This window comes from Dermacentor albipictus, chromosome 5, assembly GCF_038994185.2.
Source record: "Dermacentor albipictus isolate Rhodes 1998 colony chromosome 5, USDA_Dalb.pri_finalv2, whole genome shotgun sequence".
In the NCBI taxonomy this organism is placed as follows: domain Eukaryota; kingdom Metazoa; phylum Arthropoda; class Arachnida; order Ixodida; family Ixodidae; genus Dermacentor; species Dermacentor albipictus.
In genome coordinates, this window is record NC_091825.1 from 7,074,616 (window position 1) to 7,096,044 (window position 21,429).

A 21,429-nucleotide genomic window follows, 5' to 3' on the forward strand; every position below is an offset into this window, starting at 1 on the left:
GCCCATATTACACTTCAAATCAGGACATTCGAAGATTGTAAAAAGCGGAATTGCAGTGTCTTGCCTTCGGGCAGCGTTGGTAAAATCTTGTTGCCACCGACTAAAAGAAAGCTTTGCTAATCAGGTAACTAGACTAGCCTCAGTGGGATTCCCGGAACACATTATAGTCAGAGCGGCCGAAAAGGTAATAAGAATAGTAAAGGGTGTACAACATACAGATTCAAGGAACAGGCTTAGCACAAACATAAAACGCCTTGCAGTTGTACCTTACGTACATTATTTTTCCCATGGGCTAAAGAATGTTGCCAGCCGGTATGGCGTTGAAGTAGTTTTCAGCGCTCCTAACAAGGTGCAAAAACTGTGTCAAGCTATTTCCAGAAAATTAGACAATAAGGTAAAAAAATGCAGCTGCGGTATAAAAGACGATAAAAAATTCACAAAATGCAGAATAGGTGTTGTGTACCGGCTTTATTGACCTGTGGCAGCATGTACATAGGACAAACCGGTCGGTGCATAAACACCCGTCTAAAAGAACATGAGCGTTCCCTTGGTAAAGAAAATCATTCGCACTTGTCGAACCACTGCATTCTATGTCATTGTGATCCGATATTTTTTAACACTGACATTTTGTTTTCAGATAATAATAAACTAACACGTGAAATCGCAGAAGCATTTCATATCAAAAAGTGCGCTGAAAGATGCATAAGCCAACCATCGGTTGTAATCGCTGAAAATGAATTCGCTTTCTTAAATACTGGTTGAACCTTCTTAATCTGTGTTTAATCTGTTTATGTTTTACTGACCACTCTTCTTGCACATGCTCAGCGCTGATAGCTAAGGTATATATGTTCTGTATCTTTCCGAAAATAAAATAGTTGTGAGTAAGCGCTCGTGTGTCCCCTTCACTGTGTCCTTGTCAATTGTGCGCGCAAGAATATTTTACTATGATATGATTCAATTTTTACAAACTGTTGCCGGTGACTAAGGTATGACTGAATTAGTTGTAGGAAATGTCCGCGGATTCCATATATTCCAAGTTTTTTAAGTAGTGTACAGTGATGAATACAGTCAAAGGCTTTAGAGAAATCCACATAAATACCTAGTACTAACATTTGTTTTTCAAAATGTGATAAAATAAATTCTTTCTGTTCAAGTAACGCCATTTCAGTAGATTTGTTTTTGCTGAATCCAAACTGTGCAGGTGAGATTAAATTGTGTTTATCAAGGAAGCTGGACATTCGAATGTGGATAACTTTCTCCAATCCCTTAGAGAATATGGGTAGCACAGAAATTGGTCGATAATTACCCATGTCATTCGCATCACCCTTTTTGAACAGTACAGTCACTTTTGCAATTTGCATTCTTTTCGGAAATAAGGCGCTCGACAAACAGATGTTAAAAATGTAAGGTATATAGGGGCACAGAATGTCAAGAACATATTTAATTGGACGAATTTGCATAAGTTCTGCGTCACAGCTTGGACTATTTTTAAGAGAGGAAAAAACTGACATCACCTCGGATCCGGTTACTGGACTGAGAAAAGCGCAATGTTGGTTGTGAGCAGGCATGAAGTCGCTGAACTCATTGAGTACACCACATTCTGAATACTGAAGGAAGTGATCATTAAAGGAATTGGCAAGTGCGTTGCCGCTTACTTCTCTGCCATCCAGTGACAATTTCCAGATACCTGGTGTCGATTTTCTAGGCCTTATAAAGGTATTTAGTTTTTTCCACAGCTGATCACTTTTGTATAGACAACTCTCAAATTCAGAGTAAAGGTAACGAGATCTGCTCGTTCTAAACTCCTTGTTTAGCTTATTTCGATATTTTTTATATTTCTTGAGAAGATTCGGATCTTTTGTTTTAACAAAACTATGGTAAAGCGAGTTCTTGTAGTTAATTTTGCTGCGCAGTGTGGGTGTAATCCAGGGCTTACGAATATTTCTACCCAGGGTAAACGTTTTTAGCGGGAAATGTTTCTTATAAACCTCCGTTATTTTATAATAAACCTGTTGTATGCGTCATCAGCATTTTCTATTTCCAGAAGCCATTTAAAGTCAGACTGCAGTAATCCGTTTCTAAAACTGTCGAGACCAGCCTTCGTAATGGGTTGACAAACAACCCTCTGTCGTATTTTACGGGCTTCCATTTTGTGTTTCTGTATCATGAGAATTATCGGGAGGTGATCACTAAGACCGGATGATACAGCTGCCGTCGTGATGTTCGTTTTGTCAATGTTTGTTATGAAAAGGTCAAGTAGTGTTTCACAGTCTTTTGTTACTCTTGTGGGTAATGTAATTGTCTTCTCACACCCATTTGAGATAATGAGCGTTTCCATTGCTTTTTGCAGATTAGTATTTGCCAGCATATCAATATTAATATCACCGCCCGAAATCACATAGTAACCATTGTTAGAAATGAAATCCAGGAATTGCTCATAAAAGTGAAAGAAGTTCGGAGCATTTCCATCAGGAGGCCGATAGCAAACAGAAAATACGTGTTTGTTCACACGTGCTGAGAGCATTTCAAAGTCAGTGCAAGCAACGCAAAACGAATCAAGCAGTTCGCAATTGGCACCCGGCTTTATCAGCAACATAACACCACCACTACGACGCGTGGATCGATTTAACGAAAACGACTGGATAAGAGGAGAATGTGCAGTTATTTTGGCCGTCTTTACACCAAGTTTCCGTCAACATGACGACATCAAATAAAAAACAAAAGCTATAAATAAAAGCGTCAACTTCTGTTTCCTTGTTACACAGTGAACGGGTGTTTAAGTGAAAACATTTGAGGGAAGTTTTGTTGTAACTTGCTATAACTGTGCTTACCTCTTCAGGAAGAAGGTAACTGCGATTAGCCGTGGCAAAGATCAAAAATATCTTTCATACACATGGCTATAACGTAATAAGAAGAATTATGTAGGAAGATCACGTGCACTGCGCACTACAATGACTGAATCACCATTTGATTTCCGCAGCAAAATTTTACCATTTCTGTGCCAGACGTACAGGTGCTCATTTTGCTTCGCCCAGTGTTTTGTTTGTTGTAGCAACTGACGGTTATGGTTTGTCAAGTTTTCTAGAATGGAAGCGCTACATTTGCTCTCCTTCAGTTTATGCCTTTTTTCAAACCACAGATCCCTCACTGCTTGCCTTGCGTATCTTAGGACAATTCCAGGAATTTTATCAAGTTTGGACGGCAATCTGTGAATAGCATCAATGTCTGTATCTTCAAGCCTGGACACACCGATCACGTCGGCGACAGAATTCACTTTGGTTAACAGATCTTCATCAATGGATACCTGAATTCCGTGAAATTCAAGGTTCAGCCTTCTGCCTCGCCACTCAAGGTCGTTAATTTCACTTCGTAGTTTTTCATTTTCGGCTTCTGTTCTCTGTGCTTTTAGTTGAAGGGCTTCCATTCTCTTCTGCATTTCTTTTGCGTCCTTTTCTTGAGCGGCGAGACGCTCTAGAACTTCGTCATATTTTTCTGACATCAGTTGAACAGATCTTTCTATGTTTGGCACAGTCTCTTTGAGTGGCATCAGTTCATCAAGTTTTTCGTTTATGCTAACTAGGATTGACCTTACGTCGGCTGCCTCCTCATTAGCCATCTTTTCATGCAGGTTCTCTCCTTTGCGCTTCATAGTTTTGCACGTTGCACAAACCCATTTCTGTTTCGCTGACTTTTTGTATTGTTTCTCTGTGAGCGCAGCACACGTTTTCTGCTTATCACTTAAAGCTCGCTGCTTCATATATTGCAGAATTATTAAGCTATATAATTAATCTCATTTTTAATTGTAGTACCCTTCTTAGCTCACTTAAGAAGGCCAAATTAATCCCAGTGCATAAAAGATGAGATTACAGAGGTCCTGAACTATCGCCCTATCTCTGTTTTGTCTTCAATTAGCAAAATTATTGAAAAAATATTATTGAAACATAATAACAAGCACCTTGAGAAATTTAAGTTGCTAAAGCCTTGTCGATTCGGTTTCCGTGCAGGTAGTTAGTTCAACCAATTTAGCTTTACTATCACCAACCGGTATCTTAAGGTCTTTCATTGACAATGGCGATTTTGTCGGTTCTGTATTTCTTGGTTTTTACTCAAGCCTTTGACACCGTTAACCATAATATTTTATTTTCTAAACTATAATCATTGGTATAACTGGTCCACCTTTAACTTTTAAAAAAAATTACTTGATCACGAACAATCAGTCTACATAGGAGGCATTTATTCAAATGTTGAGGTCATTAATGAAGGAGTACTGCAAGACCCAATACTTGGGCCTTTATTGTTTTATATCTACATTAATGATTTACCTGAATGCATTAATCTTCCTAAAGTTGTCTTTTACCCTAATGATACGACCATTTTCATGTCACGTAAATCGTTAACAACGCTAACCACTAAGCTGAACAACAAATTGACCAAAGAATGGTGTTCTTTAAACAACCTAATTTTAAACCTACTGAAAACTCAGTTCGGGATTTTTAAAACGCCTCAAAATGTTCTGCTTTATCTACCGCAAGTATCCATAGGCCATCATTTAATCCGAGTGGTTGATTGTGTAACATTCCTTGGCATAAAATTAGATCCCAACTTGAAGTTTAATCATCATATTGCTTATGTTAAACAAAAAACTGCTTTTCGTTTAAGAGCTCGCATAAATCTCGTCCATCTTTTTCTGTTCACGTTCACACTTTATTGGCTTTAAAGTTTGCCTTCATACATAGCCACATTACATATGGCATTACTTCGTGGGGAAATACATTTGAACTGTCATCTTTCATCCATAGAGTACATTCAGAACCAGGCCATTCGCATTATTACCAAGAGTTCTTCTTGCTCTAATGCTTTCCCCCTTCTTGAGGCTTACTTCATTCTTCCTATATCGGGCTTGTTTAAATGTTATTTACTTATCACTCTCTTTAAATTGCATAGCATACAGCTCGCTTGCCAATTAATAGACTCTAGGTTGCTCACAAATAACAATAGCACTAAGTTTGCTTATAATCACAACTTTCTATTACCTAAATGCAACACGAACTATGGCAAAATCACTTCCTCCTTCTCGGCGAGTAAATTGGGAAATGACTTACCCCATGCCCTTAAATCATCTTTCCTTGTATTCAAATATGGGTTCAAAAATTTTATTTTGTATAACTAGTTGCTCTGATTAATTTATTTTGCATCTAGAATGTGTACTTTTTAAATAAGTTTATACAATTTAGATTAATAATGCACGAAATTTTTTGTTTACATGTGTGACTTCTTGTATAAGAATCAAATGTATTCCTTTCCACTACTTCATTCACTTTTTATTTCCTTGTAGATTGCATAATTTTACACTGCTGTATCAATGAATCGTTTCGTATGAATCTTCTTGTTAACTATGGGTCCCAATGCAGTCGTCTGACATTGGGACCCTCGCCTACATACTACTAACAACCAACTATGTATCTTGAATGAACAGTATGTAGTAGCTTCGACGGGGCGGCCTAACGGGCGGGGCGGGAGGCGCCGCAAGGAAGCGCTGGGCTGCTCGAATCGGGGACCAGACAAAGAATTACTTTATTCCAGCGAAGGGAAGCGCAGTAGGTGTACTTACAGTGTTTGGCGCTGAGTGGTGCCCTGACATAACTGATTTGAAACCGAAACTGGAAGCCGACACAGGATATTACATCACCTCTCCCTTGAGAAATGCGCCACTCGCTCTCCTCGCAACAAAGTAAGTCATGAGTTACAGAAGAACACAGAAGCTTTACACAATGAAGATTTTCCAAGGTAAGTTTTGGACATGTTATCATTTATCATTATATAATGAATAGGATTTTCTACTAGTATGAGTAATGGACATGTATCATTTAGTTTTCATTGGCCAAGTAGAAAATAATCGAAGTGGAAATGCTGCTCACTGCATGTCATGTTATTGACTTGAACTTAGTTGACTAAACAGCACATGTTAGCACTGTAAGACATGTGTTTGGTGATGACATTTTTATACAATAGAACATTCAGGTATGTGTACCTATCACAGACCTCTTTTTCTGAGCGGACACCTTTGGCTTCCCCATTTTAAGAGACATACCAACATGGATACTTAAAATGAACACGGTTGCATTACAGTTCTGAAGAGTACTCGTCATGGGAAGACAAGGACGAGACGCACAATTGCACATACAGATCACACCTGATAAAGTTCATTGAATACAAGCAAATGCAAACATCCGCGTGCCCCCTTGGACAACACTGATGGGTGGCTCATTCGCTCTGAGCCTGACTCAGAGACAGCTCTGTGGCTGTTGTGAGTCGAAGATTGGGTGCGTATAAAGTACATTACACTCCAAGAATGTTGGGACAGTCCCCCCTCCCCCCGTAGATATGCTAGATACCTAAGTAATGTTCAAAAACATTTTGGCATGAAAATTCGTATGATGGTCAGTACCGTAGTGATGATGTGCGTACTGCATGTTTACGCTACAAGAAATCTAAGGTATTCTCTATACCATTAGTAACTGGAAGAAAAGGTGGGAAACCATCATGAAATGGGTAGTCACTGGAATTACTCCTTTCAGTTAAGGTTTCAAGAAAATCCTGTTGTGCAGGGCATTTCACAAATTTAGATGCATTCCAACGTTTGCCATTTTCAAGCTTGAAATTATTGGGACCTACCCTATGGTAAATCTTAAATGGACCTGAGTATTTAAGACTGGACGTTCTCATGTTACGTACTCAGACAAGATCTGGCCGAAATTGAGGGCATTTTGTTGGGCGACGACGGTCCACGTACTTCTTAACATTTTTGGCAGAAGAGCCGAATTCGTATGCAACCACTTCCTTAATAGTCTGGAAGCTGTATTCAGTATCCTTCTCCCAGACAAACGGTTTTCCTTGCTTTAGCAGTTTCCCAAGCGGTTGTACCAATTCAGCGTACTGCAGAATCAGTTTAGTGTAGTATTGCGTGAGACCAAGAAATGAATGCAGCGACTTCTTGTCAGTTGGCTGCAGTGCATCAACAATTGACAGATATTTGTTTTCCAGCGGCGAAATGCCGTTTGCACTGAACCTATGTTCAAGAAAAGTGAGCTCTGGGACACTGTATTCAAACATTGCATTTAACTCCATGCCAGCAGCTGAGCTTATGGAAGGTGCGGTTTACAGATTTTATCGTGCTCAGCTTGTGTGCGGTCCCAAATCAAAACATCACTCAGGCAGCACAAGGTACCTGGACAGTCTTTTAAAACAGATGACATTATCTGCTGAACACCGGAAGGCGCAGATGCCAATCTGAAACTGAAACTGAATAAATACACACTGTTGCTTGCGTTGTATGATTTTGCCACTTTCGATTCTTATTCGTGTGGCACCCTTAGAACCCATTCTCTGTAGTACCTTGTGATGCCAGCAAGTACAACCAACAAATAAACAATAAACAACAATGTTAAACATTTTTTTCATATCTGCGACTATGTTTTGTATTTATGTTTTTGAGTGCTTATTTATGTTTTTGACTGCCTTTAAAAGCATGCTGGTTAAATGACTACAAAGTTGTAAATGACTTATGTATGTTCCTTGCCGTGTGTTCTTCTACATGCTACCTGTACTTTTTTTTCTCTGGACCCCCCTGTAATGCTTGTAAGCTCTGTGGGTAATGTGATAAAGAAACCAATTGCCCTTGGCCCATTCTTCAATTTTTTATATCCACACTGCCTGCTGGAACTGCTCCGCTGTTTTCACTTCTAGCTGCTTCATTGGTGACACTCACGTGGTCTGAATATTTTCCAAGTTACCGGTGTAAAAATTGACATTTGGTTATTTGTTTATTTACAGATACCACAGCCCATTGTGAGGCTGTAGTACGGGTAGGAGAGTACGAAAAATACATTAATTTAGGACTGAAAGCAAACCTTAAAAAGAAGAAAAAACACATAATCTCTTTAGAAGTGCCAGCAAAAAATTTAAATATAGATTCAGAAAACGAAATTTTTTGTTGCACATCTTGGCGGCAAATTTTTTGCACGTTAGAAAGATATGTGATATGGATAGTAATTCTCCTGTGCTTTAAGATGCACACATTTAGGTGCTGGTGGAAGGTTCTGTTCATCTTTGTTCATTGCCATGTCATATCGGAACTATCATAGTCGGCGACAGCAGAGTCACTGATGTGTCTTTAATAAAGACAACACTGTCAATGAAAGCCACGCTTTCATGATGGGTGCGGCAACCACTGTTTTTAAGATCCCTACTGGATGAACCTAGACGAACGGAGTCTGTAAAATTCCTGGCGGCAAAAGAGAGAACTTGCCAAAATGTCAGAGTGGAACGCTCGACCCTTTATTGGCACTTGAAAAGAGCGCCCAGCCATGTGGACGAGACAGACTTGTCCTCGGCAATAATTACAAGAAAATTTGTAACTGAGTAATACTTGTTCACTACACTTAGTGTTAAATGGCAATTGTAACTGTACATACAAGGCAAAATGCAAACAAGCCAGTCAGCAGTGAGCAAAGAAAACAAATGAACAAATAAATAAAAGCGGAAATAAAGGCAAACTATTGGGAAGATGCAGAAACTAAGAAACAGAAGCGACACCATTGATGATCTAATGGCAGAAATTTAATCTACACACATAAAACAGGTAAACAATTTGTTGAGCATCAACAAATGTTTACCGTGTTTTTTAATTGTAAAAAGAAACAAATAATGTTTAACTGCAGGTATGCTTGTAGCAAGGCTTCAGGTTAAGGTCATGGTGACCCTTGATGGAGAAGAAAACCTGGTAAAGCTCAAATGATTTGATGCCCAAAACAAAAAGGTAGCGATCGCAGGCTGAAATTTTGAAAATATTTTTGACATAGATTGATACTGAAAATATATTTGCCAGGTGGCAACAAAGGCGAGAAGTCGCAATTGAACCATCGTTAATAATAGTCTTCTCGACGACTTCTGATTTCTTAGTATCAGCTAGCATGTGCAGATTGCACACAACTGTGCCATATAGTAGAAGACATATCAGCAGTTCATGCATGAGCAGTTTAACATCATCTGGAGACAATTCAATTGTTCACTGCAAATATCCAAATTTATAAAATGCTTTAGCATAAGCAAAATCGACATAGTTGGACCGGGCCAAATTGTGGGATAATGCCTGTATAGTTGAATTGAAAAACCCTTTGTGGAGCGAGTTCTTTGCCTGGATAAAGGACATGAGTGTTTACTCAGCTGCTGCGTGACTGCAGGTGTGCAGGTGGCAGCGACAGCAGGGGCGGTGTTTGCTGCCTTGGCAGCTCGTCAGTGCTGCTACCTCCTTTGTGAGCTGCGTCGGCTGCCGGTGAGATCCATGGGAAGTGTTCTGAAGGCAACTGCTGAATGTTGCCAACTGCCATGGTCTACATGGCTGGTGTTCATCACCTGCTTTGTCCTGTCCTTTTTGGTGAGCCTTGTCACGTATTTATTAATTAATTTATTTATTTATACATACTGCCGCCCCTTCATGGGGCTATTGCAGGAGTGCGTTAGACAAGAATAGGTCATACAAAAAAAGCAAGTAAACAATAACATATTAACAATTCACAAGAATAAGGCAGATGACACAAATGAAATTCAATATAACAGAAACACTAAGAGTCAGCACAAAAACGAGAATGAGTCAATACACTGTAACAACAAAAAATACATAAAATCAGGTGTGGTTAACTTTTAACAAAAAATCGTTTAATGGTTTAATGGCAGTGACCTAATTGTTCCGTGAATTAAGTTCCAGAATTCAATAGTACGTGGGAAAAAGCTGTATTTAAATTTATTAGATCGAGCAAAGTAAGGCTTAATATTGAGGTTATGGTGACTCCTATTTGACCGAGGAATGTGTGAAGGAATGTGTATGGGATGTGAGACACGATAAGAAAAATTGACGATGCCATGCAGAAACTTCAATGACTCAATGTGATGGCGTATGGATAAAGGGGTTAGGTTCAAAGAAGATAAGGCATGAGAGGATGAAAAATAGTGATCATAGCGACGATATATGAACCGAATAGATTTTCCTTGTATGCTCTCAATGGAGTTAATGTAGCACTGCTTATGAGGGTTCCAGACAAGAGAAGCATAACCTAGGATTGGGCGAATTAATGTCTTATCCATTAGTAACTTAGTTTCCTTTGGAGAATTGTTAAAATTGCGCCCCAAATACCCGAGCTTCCGGAGTGCTTTAGTGCAAATGAAATTGATGTGTTTTGACCAGGACATGTAGTGGTAAAAATTGCGCCAAAATACTTGTATTCTGAGACCCTGTGCAAGGATAAGTCGTTGAAAGTGTAATTGGTCAATGAAGGAGAGGCACTATTAGAAAATGACATTATCACAGTTTTAGTAAAATTTATTTTCATTTGCCAAGTGTTGCACCAGGTACAGAAGCTGACAAATGAAGAATTTAGTGCAAGATGATCTTCTGGTGTGTTAATCACGCGATACAAAACACAGTTGTCCGCATAAAGGCGTATGTGTGAAGTGACGTTTCGAGGTAAGTCATTAATGTATAGTAGAAATAGTAAAGGACCAAGAACCGACCCTTGGGGTACACCAGATGACGTGTCAACAGAAGAAAAATTTGTTGCATTATAACATACGAATTGTGACCGATGAGAAAGGAAACTTTCAATCCAACTAACCAAGAGAGAATTTTTCAAGATCATGTTAAGCTTTATTAAGAATGCTGTTGAATTATTATGAATGCTGCTGAATTATTAGAATGCTGTACAGTATCGAAAGCCTTGGAAAAATCTATACATATAGTGTCGACCTGCGTGCCGATATCAAGGGCACAGAGGATGTCGTGTGAGAATTCTACTAGTTGTGTTAAGGTGCTGAAACCTTTCCTAAACCATGCTGAAAGTTAAAAAGCATGTTATTAGATTCCAGAAATTCCACTATATGTTTGTGAATTATGTGCTCCAGCATCTTACATGAATATGATGTTAATGAAATAGGTCTATAATTAGGTAAGAGCTGCTTATTACCAGATTTGAATAATGGATGGACTTTGGCCAGCTTCCATGAGGTTGGAACAATGCCGGTATTGAGGGACTTTTGAAAGATGATGGTTAGGTGGCGAGCACACCACAATGAATAACGAACGAGAAATGAATTGGGTATACCATCAGGACTGGTTGATATTTTAGTGTCTAACTGTAGTATTAGGTTTAGTACACCATTCTCATTAATCATATCAGTAATCGGAGTTGTCACTTTAGGAGGGTCAACGGATGGAACTTCGTGGGTACCTGATGAAAACAGATTTAAAGTAGGCACTAAAAGCATCAGCTATTATTAACGGATCATTAGTTGTTTCATCATTGACGATTATAGATGCCGATGTAGACTCTGTGGGCAAGACAGAGCGCCAACATTTGCGAGGATTGGTTTTTAGAAGATTTCCTAACTGGACATTGAAAAAACGATCTTTGGCGATTTTGTAATTACTCGCAGTTATTCCTTTGCCCTACGAAACCTGATGGCACTATCAGGGTCTGATAAACGCTTCACGCGCCTGAGGCGTCCAACGCGGCGTGATACGTGAATGATATCACGTGTCATCCAGGGTACTTTGAGGTTCTTTTTCTTTGTTTTTAGCGGAACAAAACGTTGCATGCAGTCACTGACAATAGTTTCAAATTTGCTGACTAGTTCGTTGATGTCACCCATGTGACTAATCGTGTGAAATGCATCGAAAGAAGCAAGAAAATCGGTGATAGCAATATCGTCAGCGCGAGCGAAATCAGGAAATGTGGTGAAGGTCGACAGCGGCGCGAAAACGGGGCAGTTAATAGTAACTGCCACAGCCTTGTGGTCCGAAATTCCATCAACAATATCACATTCAAAACCACACTGATAAATATTTGAACCGAGAAAGACCAAGTCAAACAGCGAGTCACCTCTTGTTGCTTCGTTAACAATTTCCTTTAAATCGAAAAACAAAAAAACGTTCAGCAACTCTTGACAGATGGATGTATCCCGACCAGAAAACGTAAATGATGGCCAAAGGATACCTAGTGCGTTGAAACCGCCCATCAAAACAAGATTAGACAGTTTGAATGTTTGTATGTTCAAATAATCATTAAGGATGCGCAATACATCGACAGATGAACCTGGCGGTCGATAAAGAACGCCGACTACAATGGACTGTTCATTAAGGAAAATTTTGCACCAGACAGATCCAATTTCTGCTGGCGCCTTCATAACGGAGAACTTAATGTCAGATCGAACGATAAGAGCGACCCCTCCGCCTTTGCTATGCTGTCGATCCGCTCGTATCGCCACATAGCCTGGGGGAGTGAATTCAGAATCATGGACGCCATTGTGAAGCCACGTTTCCGTAATGCCCACAATATGTGGGGAGTGCGAGCACACAAGAGACAAGAAGTCAGGAAATTTGTTTATAATGCTTCTAGCGTTAATATTCATAAAGAAGAGCTTTTCGTGACTGTGCTTAGGACGTCAAACAGAAGGCGTAGTAGAATGTTGGGCTGTGCGTTTGAGGGACTGCCTTTGTTCTTTCTCAAGGGCATCCTTATCAGTGTTCTAGACGTACCGAGATTTATAAAGGAGAATGTAATTGAAGCGAAGCTTCACCTCAGAGCCATTGTTGCGGTATACCTGGGACGCTTCCCAAAGTTTTTTTCGGAGTGCACGAATTTTAAAGAAGTCTTCGGTTGCATGGTAGTCAGTGTCTTTAAATTTGTGCACGTTCTTTAGTATGGTTATTTTCTCGGAGTAGTCCAAAATTCTCAGAATAAGAGGACGTGGACGGTCCTCGCGTACCCCACCAAGCCTATGACAGCGTGCGATTCTTGGACATTGGATCGACAATTTCTCTGAGATGACGTTTGACACTTTGTTTAATAAGTCGTCCCCATCTTCATTTGGGCCTTCTGGGATGCCATACAAGATTAAATTATTGCGACGAGATCTATTTTCGAGGTCATCATTTTTCTTACTCAGCTGCGCCACAGCAACAGTCAAGGAATCAAGTTGAGCACGTAAGACGTCGTAGTTTTCCGGTGGTGAAGACTCAAGCGCAGCAACACGAGAATCGAGACGTTCGAAACGCTGGTCGACAGTTTTCTGGAATGACTTTATGTCGGCTATGTCACGAGATAATCACTTGTGCCCATCGAACAGTTCAGACACCATTTTGGCAATCACAGCGTCATTAGCATCAACGTCCGTAACGTCGGCGTGTGACGTGGAAGCAGCGGCTGCCGCGGTTCTCGTAGGGCTACTCGAAGCCATGTGAATTTCGGGGGAAGGGTGAAGACCAGGATTTTTCTTTGGAGGGCCAGGGTTCACTTCCACGTCACCGCTCAAGAGAAGGCGACTCAAGCAATACAGCATTTGTGAAGAAAAGGAAACAACATCATGTGGGCATAGGAAGAGCAGTAGAAACCGATCGTCGGATCTAATACAATCAGCGCCTTTGCGGTAACATACCTGCACGAAGAAAATTATTCGGGTGAGCATCTTGCCGGTACTGCTGTCACCTAGCCCACTGAAGAAGGGCGCTGGGGGCAACGCTTTTCTATCCTCGGTAGATGACGTAATAGCAGCGAGGAGACCGCTGATAGCCGGCTGATCCAGCGAGGCGTAGGCAAAGGCGTGCAGGGGGCATGCTGCTGCTAGGCAGGACTGTGCAAAGGTGCTTTGAGATTGTATCATGATACAGATACAAGATACTCGGGAGATAAGCTAAAAGATACTAGCAGGTTGATTGCACCCGATACAATATTTACCATTTGTATATTGAGATACTTCAATACTTAATTTTATGCGAAGCATATTACTAGAGCTCAACCCAGCTCCTCAGGCGCGGCGGTGTCGCCTTCTATGACCTTTGACCCCATGCCATACCACGTGACACTGTGACGTCACAACAGAGGAGAAACGGGGCTCCAACTCGCGCCGTCGCCTTCAAGGCTGACCACGTGACACCGTGACGTCACGACAGAGGAGAAACGGGGCTCCGACTCGCGGCGTCGCTCGCGGCGTCGCGGCGGTATATAAGCAGCTGCGCTTGTTTCTAGGTGGCTTTGGCTCAACTCTTGCAAGATGGGCTGGGTGGGAATCGAACCAGGGTCTCCGGAGTGTGAGACGGAGACGCTACCACTGAGCCACGAGTACGATGCTTCAAAGCGGTACAAAAGCGCCTCTAGTGAATGCGGTGTTGCCTTAGAAACGAGCTGTTTCTAAGGCTCAGGCGTGCATCGCTTGCTCAGGCGCACATTTCGTTGCCGCGCCGAACGCTGCGTTGCTCGACGCTCACCGCGTCCAATGCGGGGCGCGTAGTCGCTGCGCCGTAGCCCATTGTCTTACACCCCTTGGCGGGTCGACGGGAATGCTGTCGCGTTCCACTCTTGAAGGCGAAGCAGAGTAACGAATGAGTTGTTTCTTCGTCTAGCCGAACCAAATATAGCCAAGCAACAGCAGTTCACCAGGCTAAACAGTGATTCAACAACTAAAATAAAGGCTAGTATGCTTCGCATCCTGGGCTTAACCTTAGCTAAGCCACAGCCATTTTTTCACTATAGCTACATTGTAGGGGGTCACTGTAATTTTACGTTAGCTGCTTCACAAATTTCTTTACTCACTTCAGCAGATCTCATTATTTTTTTATTTACTCCTAATAATATGTAAAATTTTATCACATTTAAAGTGCTGGTGGCAAAAGATTGCCTATCATGTTGAACAAGCAAATACAATAAAACTTCGGTTGGGGCTAGTTGGCACTGTTAGATATGGCGCCGTTTCCTGAGGCTACTTCGAGTGCCCCAAACCACTTCGAATCGCAGCACAGCTAACTGAGGAATGCAGAAGCAGGGGTGCCACATTCCTGAGGCAGGACACTTGCAAACAAGTTCGTACGCCGCCGGGATTAGAAGGGGCCGTCGGACAATAGAGCCCAATCATCACCCCTCTTCGCCTTTGAAGAAGGCATTTGCCACGACTGGTACTTTTCTCTCACCTCTCTGTATATAATGTAAAATAAATACCTCCAAGTTTGTTTTCATCCCGAAGTCCGTCCTCCAACCCCTACAGCACATGGTATTTTGAAGGTGGAACATAATTTCCTGCTCACACGTCTTCGGTAACTGGCTTTAGTGTGACATGAATTCCTGCGTCTTTTGTTGCGCACGCATGCTTGTTCAAGTGGTGAAGGGTGCTTGCATGCTTTGTTGTAAGAAGAATAAATTAGTTGTTAGTCAGCGCCAGTGCTTGTCTCTTCTTTGTGGGTTGTCCTGAGTTTTGCACTGAAGTTTTCACCTTCAAAAAAGCAATTGTAAGCTACCACATATGTCAGACTGCTGATCAATCAGCACTCTAATTTTGCCTCACTACAACCAGTGCCATGGCCAGAGTGGCCATGGGGAAAAATGGCAATGATATTTGTGCCGTTTAGGTGAGCATCTTTATGGTCCGTTCCACTGTGAGTTGCGCCACTAAGCCACAGTGGCACGCAGAGCGCGCTGTCACGTGGTATTTTTTAAACTCCGTGGGCTTTCGTTTTTCCCGAATAAAAACGGCCACGCTAGTCTATCTTGTTGGAAGTGCCTGGGTTGGGCAATATTTGTAGAGCTCCACAGCTTTCCTATTAACACCTGAACGTTTCAGGCTATATTTGAAAAGGTAATTAATTTATCTGGGCTAATTACTTAAAAAAGACGAGCAAGAAAATGGTACTGTAAGTTAAGATAAACGCTAACAACATCCATGTAATTTCTGTTCTGAAGAATGCATAGGTTGTTTTCAAAATCTTGGTCTGAGTTAGCTGGGACACCTTGTATAACTTACTTGTCCATGAAATATCTGGATGTGCGCTTGAATTGTGTTACCGGTCAATTTTATTGAGTGGAAAATAAAGCGTCGACTTGGGGAACGCCACATGATAGCCAGCGAGCTTGCGTGCTGCATCCAATCCAATGCTTTCTGACACCAGCATGCTACACAGCATGCACATTTCGCAGCACATCCTCCCAAGCTGCGGGATTTCAAATGCACTTGCAACTTTCGGCAACTATATCATAATCATCATCAGCCTATTTTAGTCCGCAGCAGGACGAAGGCCTCTCCCTGCGATCTTCAATTAAATCTGTCCAGCGCCAACCGATTCCAACTAGCACCCGCAAATTTCCTAAATACATCGCACCACCTTGTCTCCTGCCGTCCTCTACTGCGCTTCCCTTCTCTTGGTGCCCATTCTGTCACCATAATGGTCCAACAGTTATCTAATCTGCACATTACATCACCTGTCCAGTGCCATTTTTTTCTCTTGACATCTATTAGAATATCGTCTATACCCATTTGCTCTCTCATCAAAACCACTCTCTTTCTGTCTCTTAAAGTCATGTCTAGCATTCTTCATTCCATCGTTCTTTCCAGGGTGCTTAACTTGTTCTCCAGCTTCCTTGTCAGTCTCCAAGTCTCTGTCCCATATATAAGCACCGGTAAAATACACTGATTGTATACTTTCCTTGTTTCCTCGATGAAATCGCTTTCGTGGCTTGCGCTGTGCAGACGAACATAAATGTGTACTTGAAGTGGACAGCATGGTCGAGAAATCTCACTCGAGGCAGCCATCCTGGAAAGAGCAAGGCAAGCTCGATGTGTGTGTGAAACAGGGCATGCGCATTGACCACCCTCGCTAGTGAAAGATGGCAGCAACGTTCCACTTAGGCAGCTTCTAAGCGGAAGAAGGCATATGTAAGCGGAGGCCACTTGCGCATTCACGTTTCTGCTCCGCTCAGCTGCTGAGCGGAGCATAAAAACGCCAAAATAAAACATTCTATTGTTGGGCCTCTGGCTGGTCTGCCTGTGGTTTGCAGATTCAATGACAACGTTTGATTACCACTTTAGCTTGGCCGAGGTGAGTTTTGCATATTATATTGTAAATTTTCTCCACCCTATCTTTTAACCTGTATCTTTTTCATGGCCACGGGCACTTCAGGTGTCACCTAGAGCTGTGAGACAGTTATGATGCCTACAGCCCCTCATTTCCTACCTCTTTTTTCTTTTAGTGTGAAAGCACTATGAGCCTACCAACCTGAATTTTGCCTCCGTCGGTATTAAGCCTCTTATACAGCCCTGCGCGTTCATCTGAAACTCATTATGAGGCTGCGCCCAAAAAACGGCTGGCTCTGCCTCCATTCTCCTCAGACAGCATGCACCGCCACAGTGGGATGTCTTGGGAATGTATCGTACTCTCCATAAACATTGCACGCGTGCCGCACCGCTCAGTCACTCCTCCCTTACACCTTGTCTTGTGCGAAGCAACGGCCGCATGCGTATGTGTGAAAAAACCTTTGACAATGACATCTCGACTGCAAAGCGTCCAGATTTTGGGGAAATTGGTCAAACAACGACCTAGAAATGCCTTACTTGATGCAAGAAAATGCCTGATTTGGTCTAAAAAAATGTGCTTTCACACAATATTCCATGGTTGGCACAGCCTAACTGTTCACTTTCTTTATTACAACATAACTGCTGCTAAACAGATAAAGAGAGAAATGGAGGACACGACCGCTGCTGCTACTGCTGCACAATAACAATGGAAACATTTATCAATCTTCTACAAACAATTTTCAGCAAGCAAGGATACCGTAATGCCATTCCCGTGACCAACAATGGCCACCAATTTAAGTCATGGCAATCGGAAGAATTTCTGTAAAAAAGAAACATTGGGGTCTGACATCTTTCATGTACTTTCCCCAAGCCAGCGGCCTAAAAGAAAAAAAAATTGCGGCAGAACCTGTCTCACAATGACTGTCGGCAGTAATGTGTTAGCATTGAATCAATATAGCGACGTAACATATTGCCACTGTCGAAACGAGGTATGTATGAGGCATGCACTTCAGCGGGACTCCTCTTTCATGCTTCGCTAAGAACACTTGCCACCGTCAAGCACTGCCACCGCAAAGCTTGCACGCGGCCTCCCAAATACATGGTGCCTGAGAAGCGTGTCATGGAGCAAATGGGCTCCTTTCTCGAGCTTGTTTTTTAAAGGGGCTCTTTCTCTGAAGCCTCAAAATCGCCTTGGAACGAGTTTTGTGCTTCCCGGGAATATGTAATTGTAAGAATTTTTTAAAAAGACCTAGAAGTACTGTAGATACCACGAAATGAATGTTTATTTCATTCCTGCTTAACGTCCTCCATTTCGGTGGAGTGAGCTGGCACTAGTGTTGTAGCCCCGCCCACGGCGTTGCGTCACCGGGCTTCAGTGTTGTGTTTCTTCTTCATCTGCTACTTTTCACGCAATTTGACGAGAGGTAGGTACTGTTGGCAACCTGTATTTCTGGTCACCTGCTTCTTGCTGCGTGTGGCAGTGCGACTGTGTGTTAGTGCGATTGATACTGTTCATTGTTCAGGTACTGCAAATCACTGTTTGAAACATTGTCTGTGCATGGCCTGCTTTTTTTATGGGCGTAGTTACATCGGTAGCACACATAAGAGCACGCCGATGGATATCGTGCTCCATGCTTGCATTGAGTGGGTGACTAATGAAATTGGTTTGGACCCTTATGGTGCAACTCCTCGAAGGTGTACAACGCGGGAACCGAACAACCCAGAGCCCCCAGGACCTCCGCAATACAATGGTATGAAATGAATTAGTACGTGAAGACTTACATCATTGCATGTTGCCTTTACGGAGCGAAAAACATGTATTCAAGCCTCGCATCTATGTTGCTATTTTTTGTGTGCCTCGCAACGTCTGCTATGATTGACGCAAAAGTTTAGTTCCTGAAAATGTGGTCGGGCTCGCTTGTTTGCTTGGCTTCGCAGATGCACTCTTCAGGAGAATGCGTCGTTTTCTGGAGGCTCGCATGTGAACACACTCGTGTGGGTAATGGCTGCTGCCATATTTACTTACACTGCACTGACACACAGCTGTGCTGTTGTCTTGCAGTGCCTTAAGGGAGCTGTGCTCAAGCAGGTCGTTTGTTCTTGGACTGTTGTGTGTGTCTTAATTAGCAATATGCTGTGGCAGATCCTGCGGCCCGACTGCTTTTTACGCACTGGCTAATGAGCGCGAACCCTACCAGCAGCATTGTTGCTGAGAAATGGGCGGGATGATAACATTTAGTTACTTTGCTAAAACGCTCAAATCACTTGCTTTCAAGAAATATCTTCTTGCTTGGCCATGAATGCAGGTGTAACTGTGGGCTGTGTGTGGCGAGTGAAAACACTGGAGAATGTATGCTGTTGAGATTTTTCGAAGATCATTGAAAAAGGCAATGATGACTGCATAACTCGTCATGCACATTATTCAAGCCTTTCCTTGAATCCAGCGTATTAGAAGTAATGTACTGGGAAGTGACTGAAAATGGCCCAAACATCACAGGAGAAATTAATCCATAAGTAAGGCTCGCCTGCAAAGCATGCTGTTGATGTGGCTTCCTGTGCCTTCGTTTAGCTTGCAGAAAATATTGCTTCTTTGACTATGGGATGTGCACTCGGTGGATATGGAAGAAGTTTGGGCGGTACGACCGAGTAGTGCTGCCTGCTTGCGTTGCAGCAGGAATAAGGGGCGAGTTCCCATCTGCAGCTTATGTCTGCTTCCAGTACCCTGCACTATGAAAGGTGGTCATGAGGATACAATCCATATCTTTTCGCAGTGTTTGCTTCCCGCATGATAATGTGGAAGCTTGGGCGAGTTGGGGATTCAATATCGACATGCTTGCGCAAAAGATGAGGACTGAAGGAAGAACACAACACAGGCGCTGTGTTGTGTTCTTTCTGCGGTCCTCGTCTTTTGCAGTGCGCAAACATGTCGAGATTGCTTCCTGCAGCTTTTATTGGATGGATAGCTAGTATTTTTAGCCTCCCTGGTGTTCCATTTCAGACTGTTCGTTTCTTGAACCCTGTGCCTTAGCAGGAACTCAACCAGTTTGTGCTACTTCTTGTTGTGTGCTCATACCAAGTTTGGTTAGCCGGCTGTGATGCAGTATTCGGGTGGCTGGAGCTGGGCCTTCACGAAGTGCTCGCAAACGTGCAGAAGGAGATCTGGTTTCATCTTACCCAGGAAGGGCATCACTTAGGCAAGAAGTTTCTCGAAGTGTGGACTTGCCCTGCCGTGATTTTTCTCGAGTCAGGTGGAAAACTCTCCGTTAAGTTATGATGCATGCTTCTAAGGTCGCTTGACTTGGCCGTGTGTTGAAGGCGATTCACATGTTTTTGTGCATTTCAGTGGAATCCATAGCCAGAACCGGAGGTGGCGCACCCTCATGTGGTCACGCTGCCTCGTGGACGGCTTTGGTGGTCTCCACTGTGTTAAGGCAATCTGAGAGTCTGTTGGGCTCATGTCCTATAAGAAAAACATGGCTGTTTGTGTGTTGAGCACAGTAACTTAGTTCGTGCTGCTCCACAGCAGCCCCCTTGTCCGGGAAGGACAGTTGGCCTGAACCAAAGCTCCCCCACCCCGCCAAGTCAAGCCAGGTAGAGGGGGGTACCGAATTATGCTGGGTTGATGAGTAAATGTAAGCTCTGGGACGTAGCACTTATGAGTGCCAAGTTCTCTTCTCATCTGACAACGGCATTATGAAACGGGCTTGAACAAGTATGGACATATGTGGCACATTTGTATGGGTGAAGGGTAGGATTCGAATAACAAATCAAACATTGTCTGATTTTATTCAATGCTCGAGATGTATAGTCACTATTCGATTAGGTCATCAAATTGAATAGCCCCCACTTGAAAATCGAAATATTCTGCTAATACTTCATGTCGACTGCACACAAGCATGAAATTGAAGCAAAAATATGATCATTTTGCCCCATCCACAAAGGGCGTGACATAGTAGAGAACACTGCATTGCTCAGACTAGCATGCCTTTGCAGCCAAACACATTTACTCCCAATAAATGGCTGCCAAGACACGGCATTCCGTTGTTGCTATTGTTGGTAGCTCATAGAAATGCAGCACCTGTGTCCTCTCATCCAATTAAATCGGGATACCTTTCATTGCAACATACTTCATACAATAGTGCCTCCATCTGCTGCGACCATTTGAGCTAGATAGTGTTTCGGTTTGGCTGTGAAGGTATACACAAAATAAATTGACCCACAATGGTACTTTTACCACCTTTGTATGATAATGCACGATCACACATGCTCGCAAGGGCCCCAATTTTCAGAAAGTTTCTGGTTCCTAGTGATTTTTGTTGTACTTTTCACAAAAGCAGGGTTTATAATGTGCAGTGTGCCGATAGAACGTTTCCATTTTTGTGAATACCGGGATGTAAAAATTGTTGGCGAGAAGGTTGTACATTATTTGCAAACTATTTGAAAGATCTACATTAGATTCACTTCTGGCACTGTTCGATCCAGCCCCAAAAAGAGCTATTTGCATTCCCCTACTCATTTGTATAAGTCAAGAGGAAGCAC

General features: G+C 42.4%; 1 protein-coding gene across 6 annotated transcripts in view; it reads left to right on the forward strand.

Annotated features, from left to right (window-relative positions):
• Positions 1–21,429, forward strand: part of Sting (transmembrane protein sting) — a 402,026-nt gene that overhangs the window by 157,969 nt on the left and 222,628 nt on the right. For all 6 annotated transcript variants that reach the window (XM_070538240.1, XM_070538242.1, XM_070538241.1 and 3 more), the window contains one exon: positions 9,243–9,436. In XM_070538240.1, the coding sequence (XP_070394341.1) occupies positions 9,243–9,436 (194 nt within the window). The remainder of the gene's footprint in view (positions 1–9,242; positions 9,437–21,429) is intronic.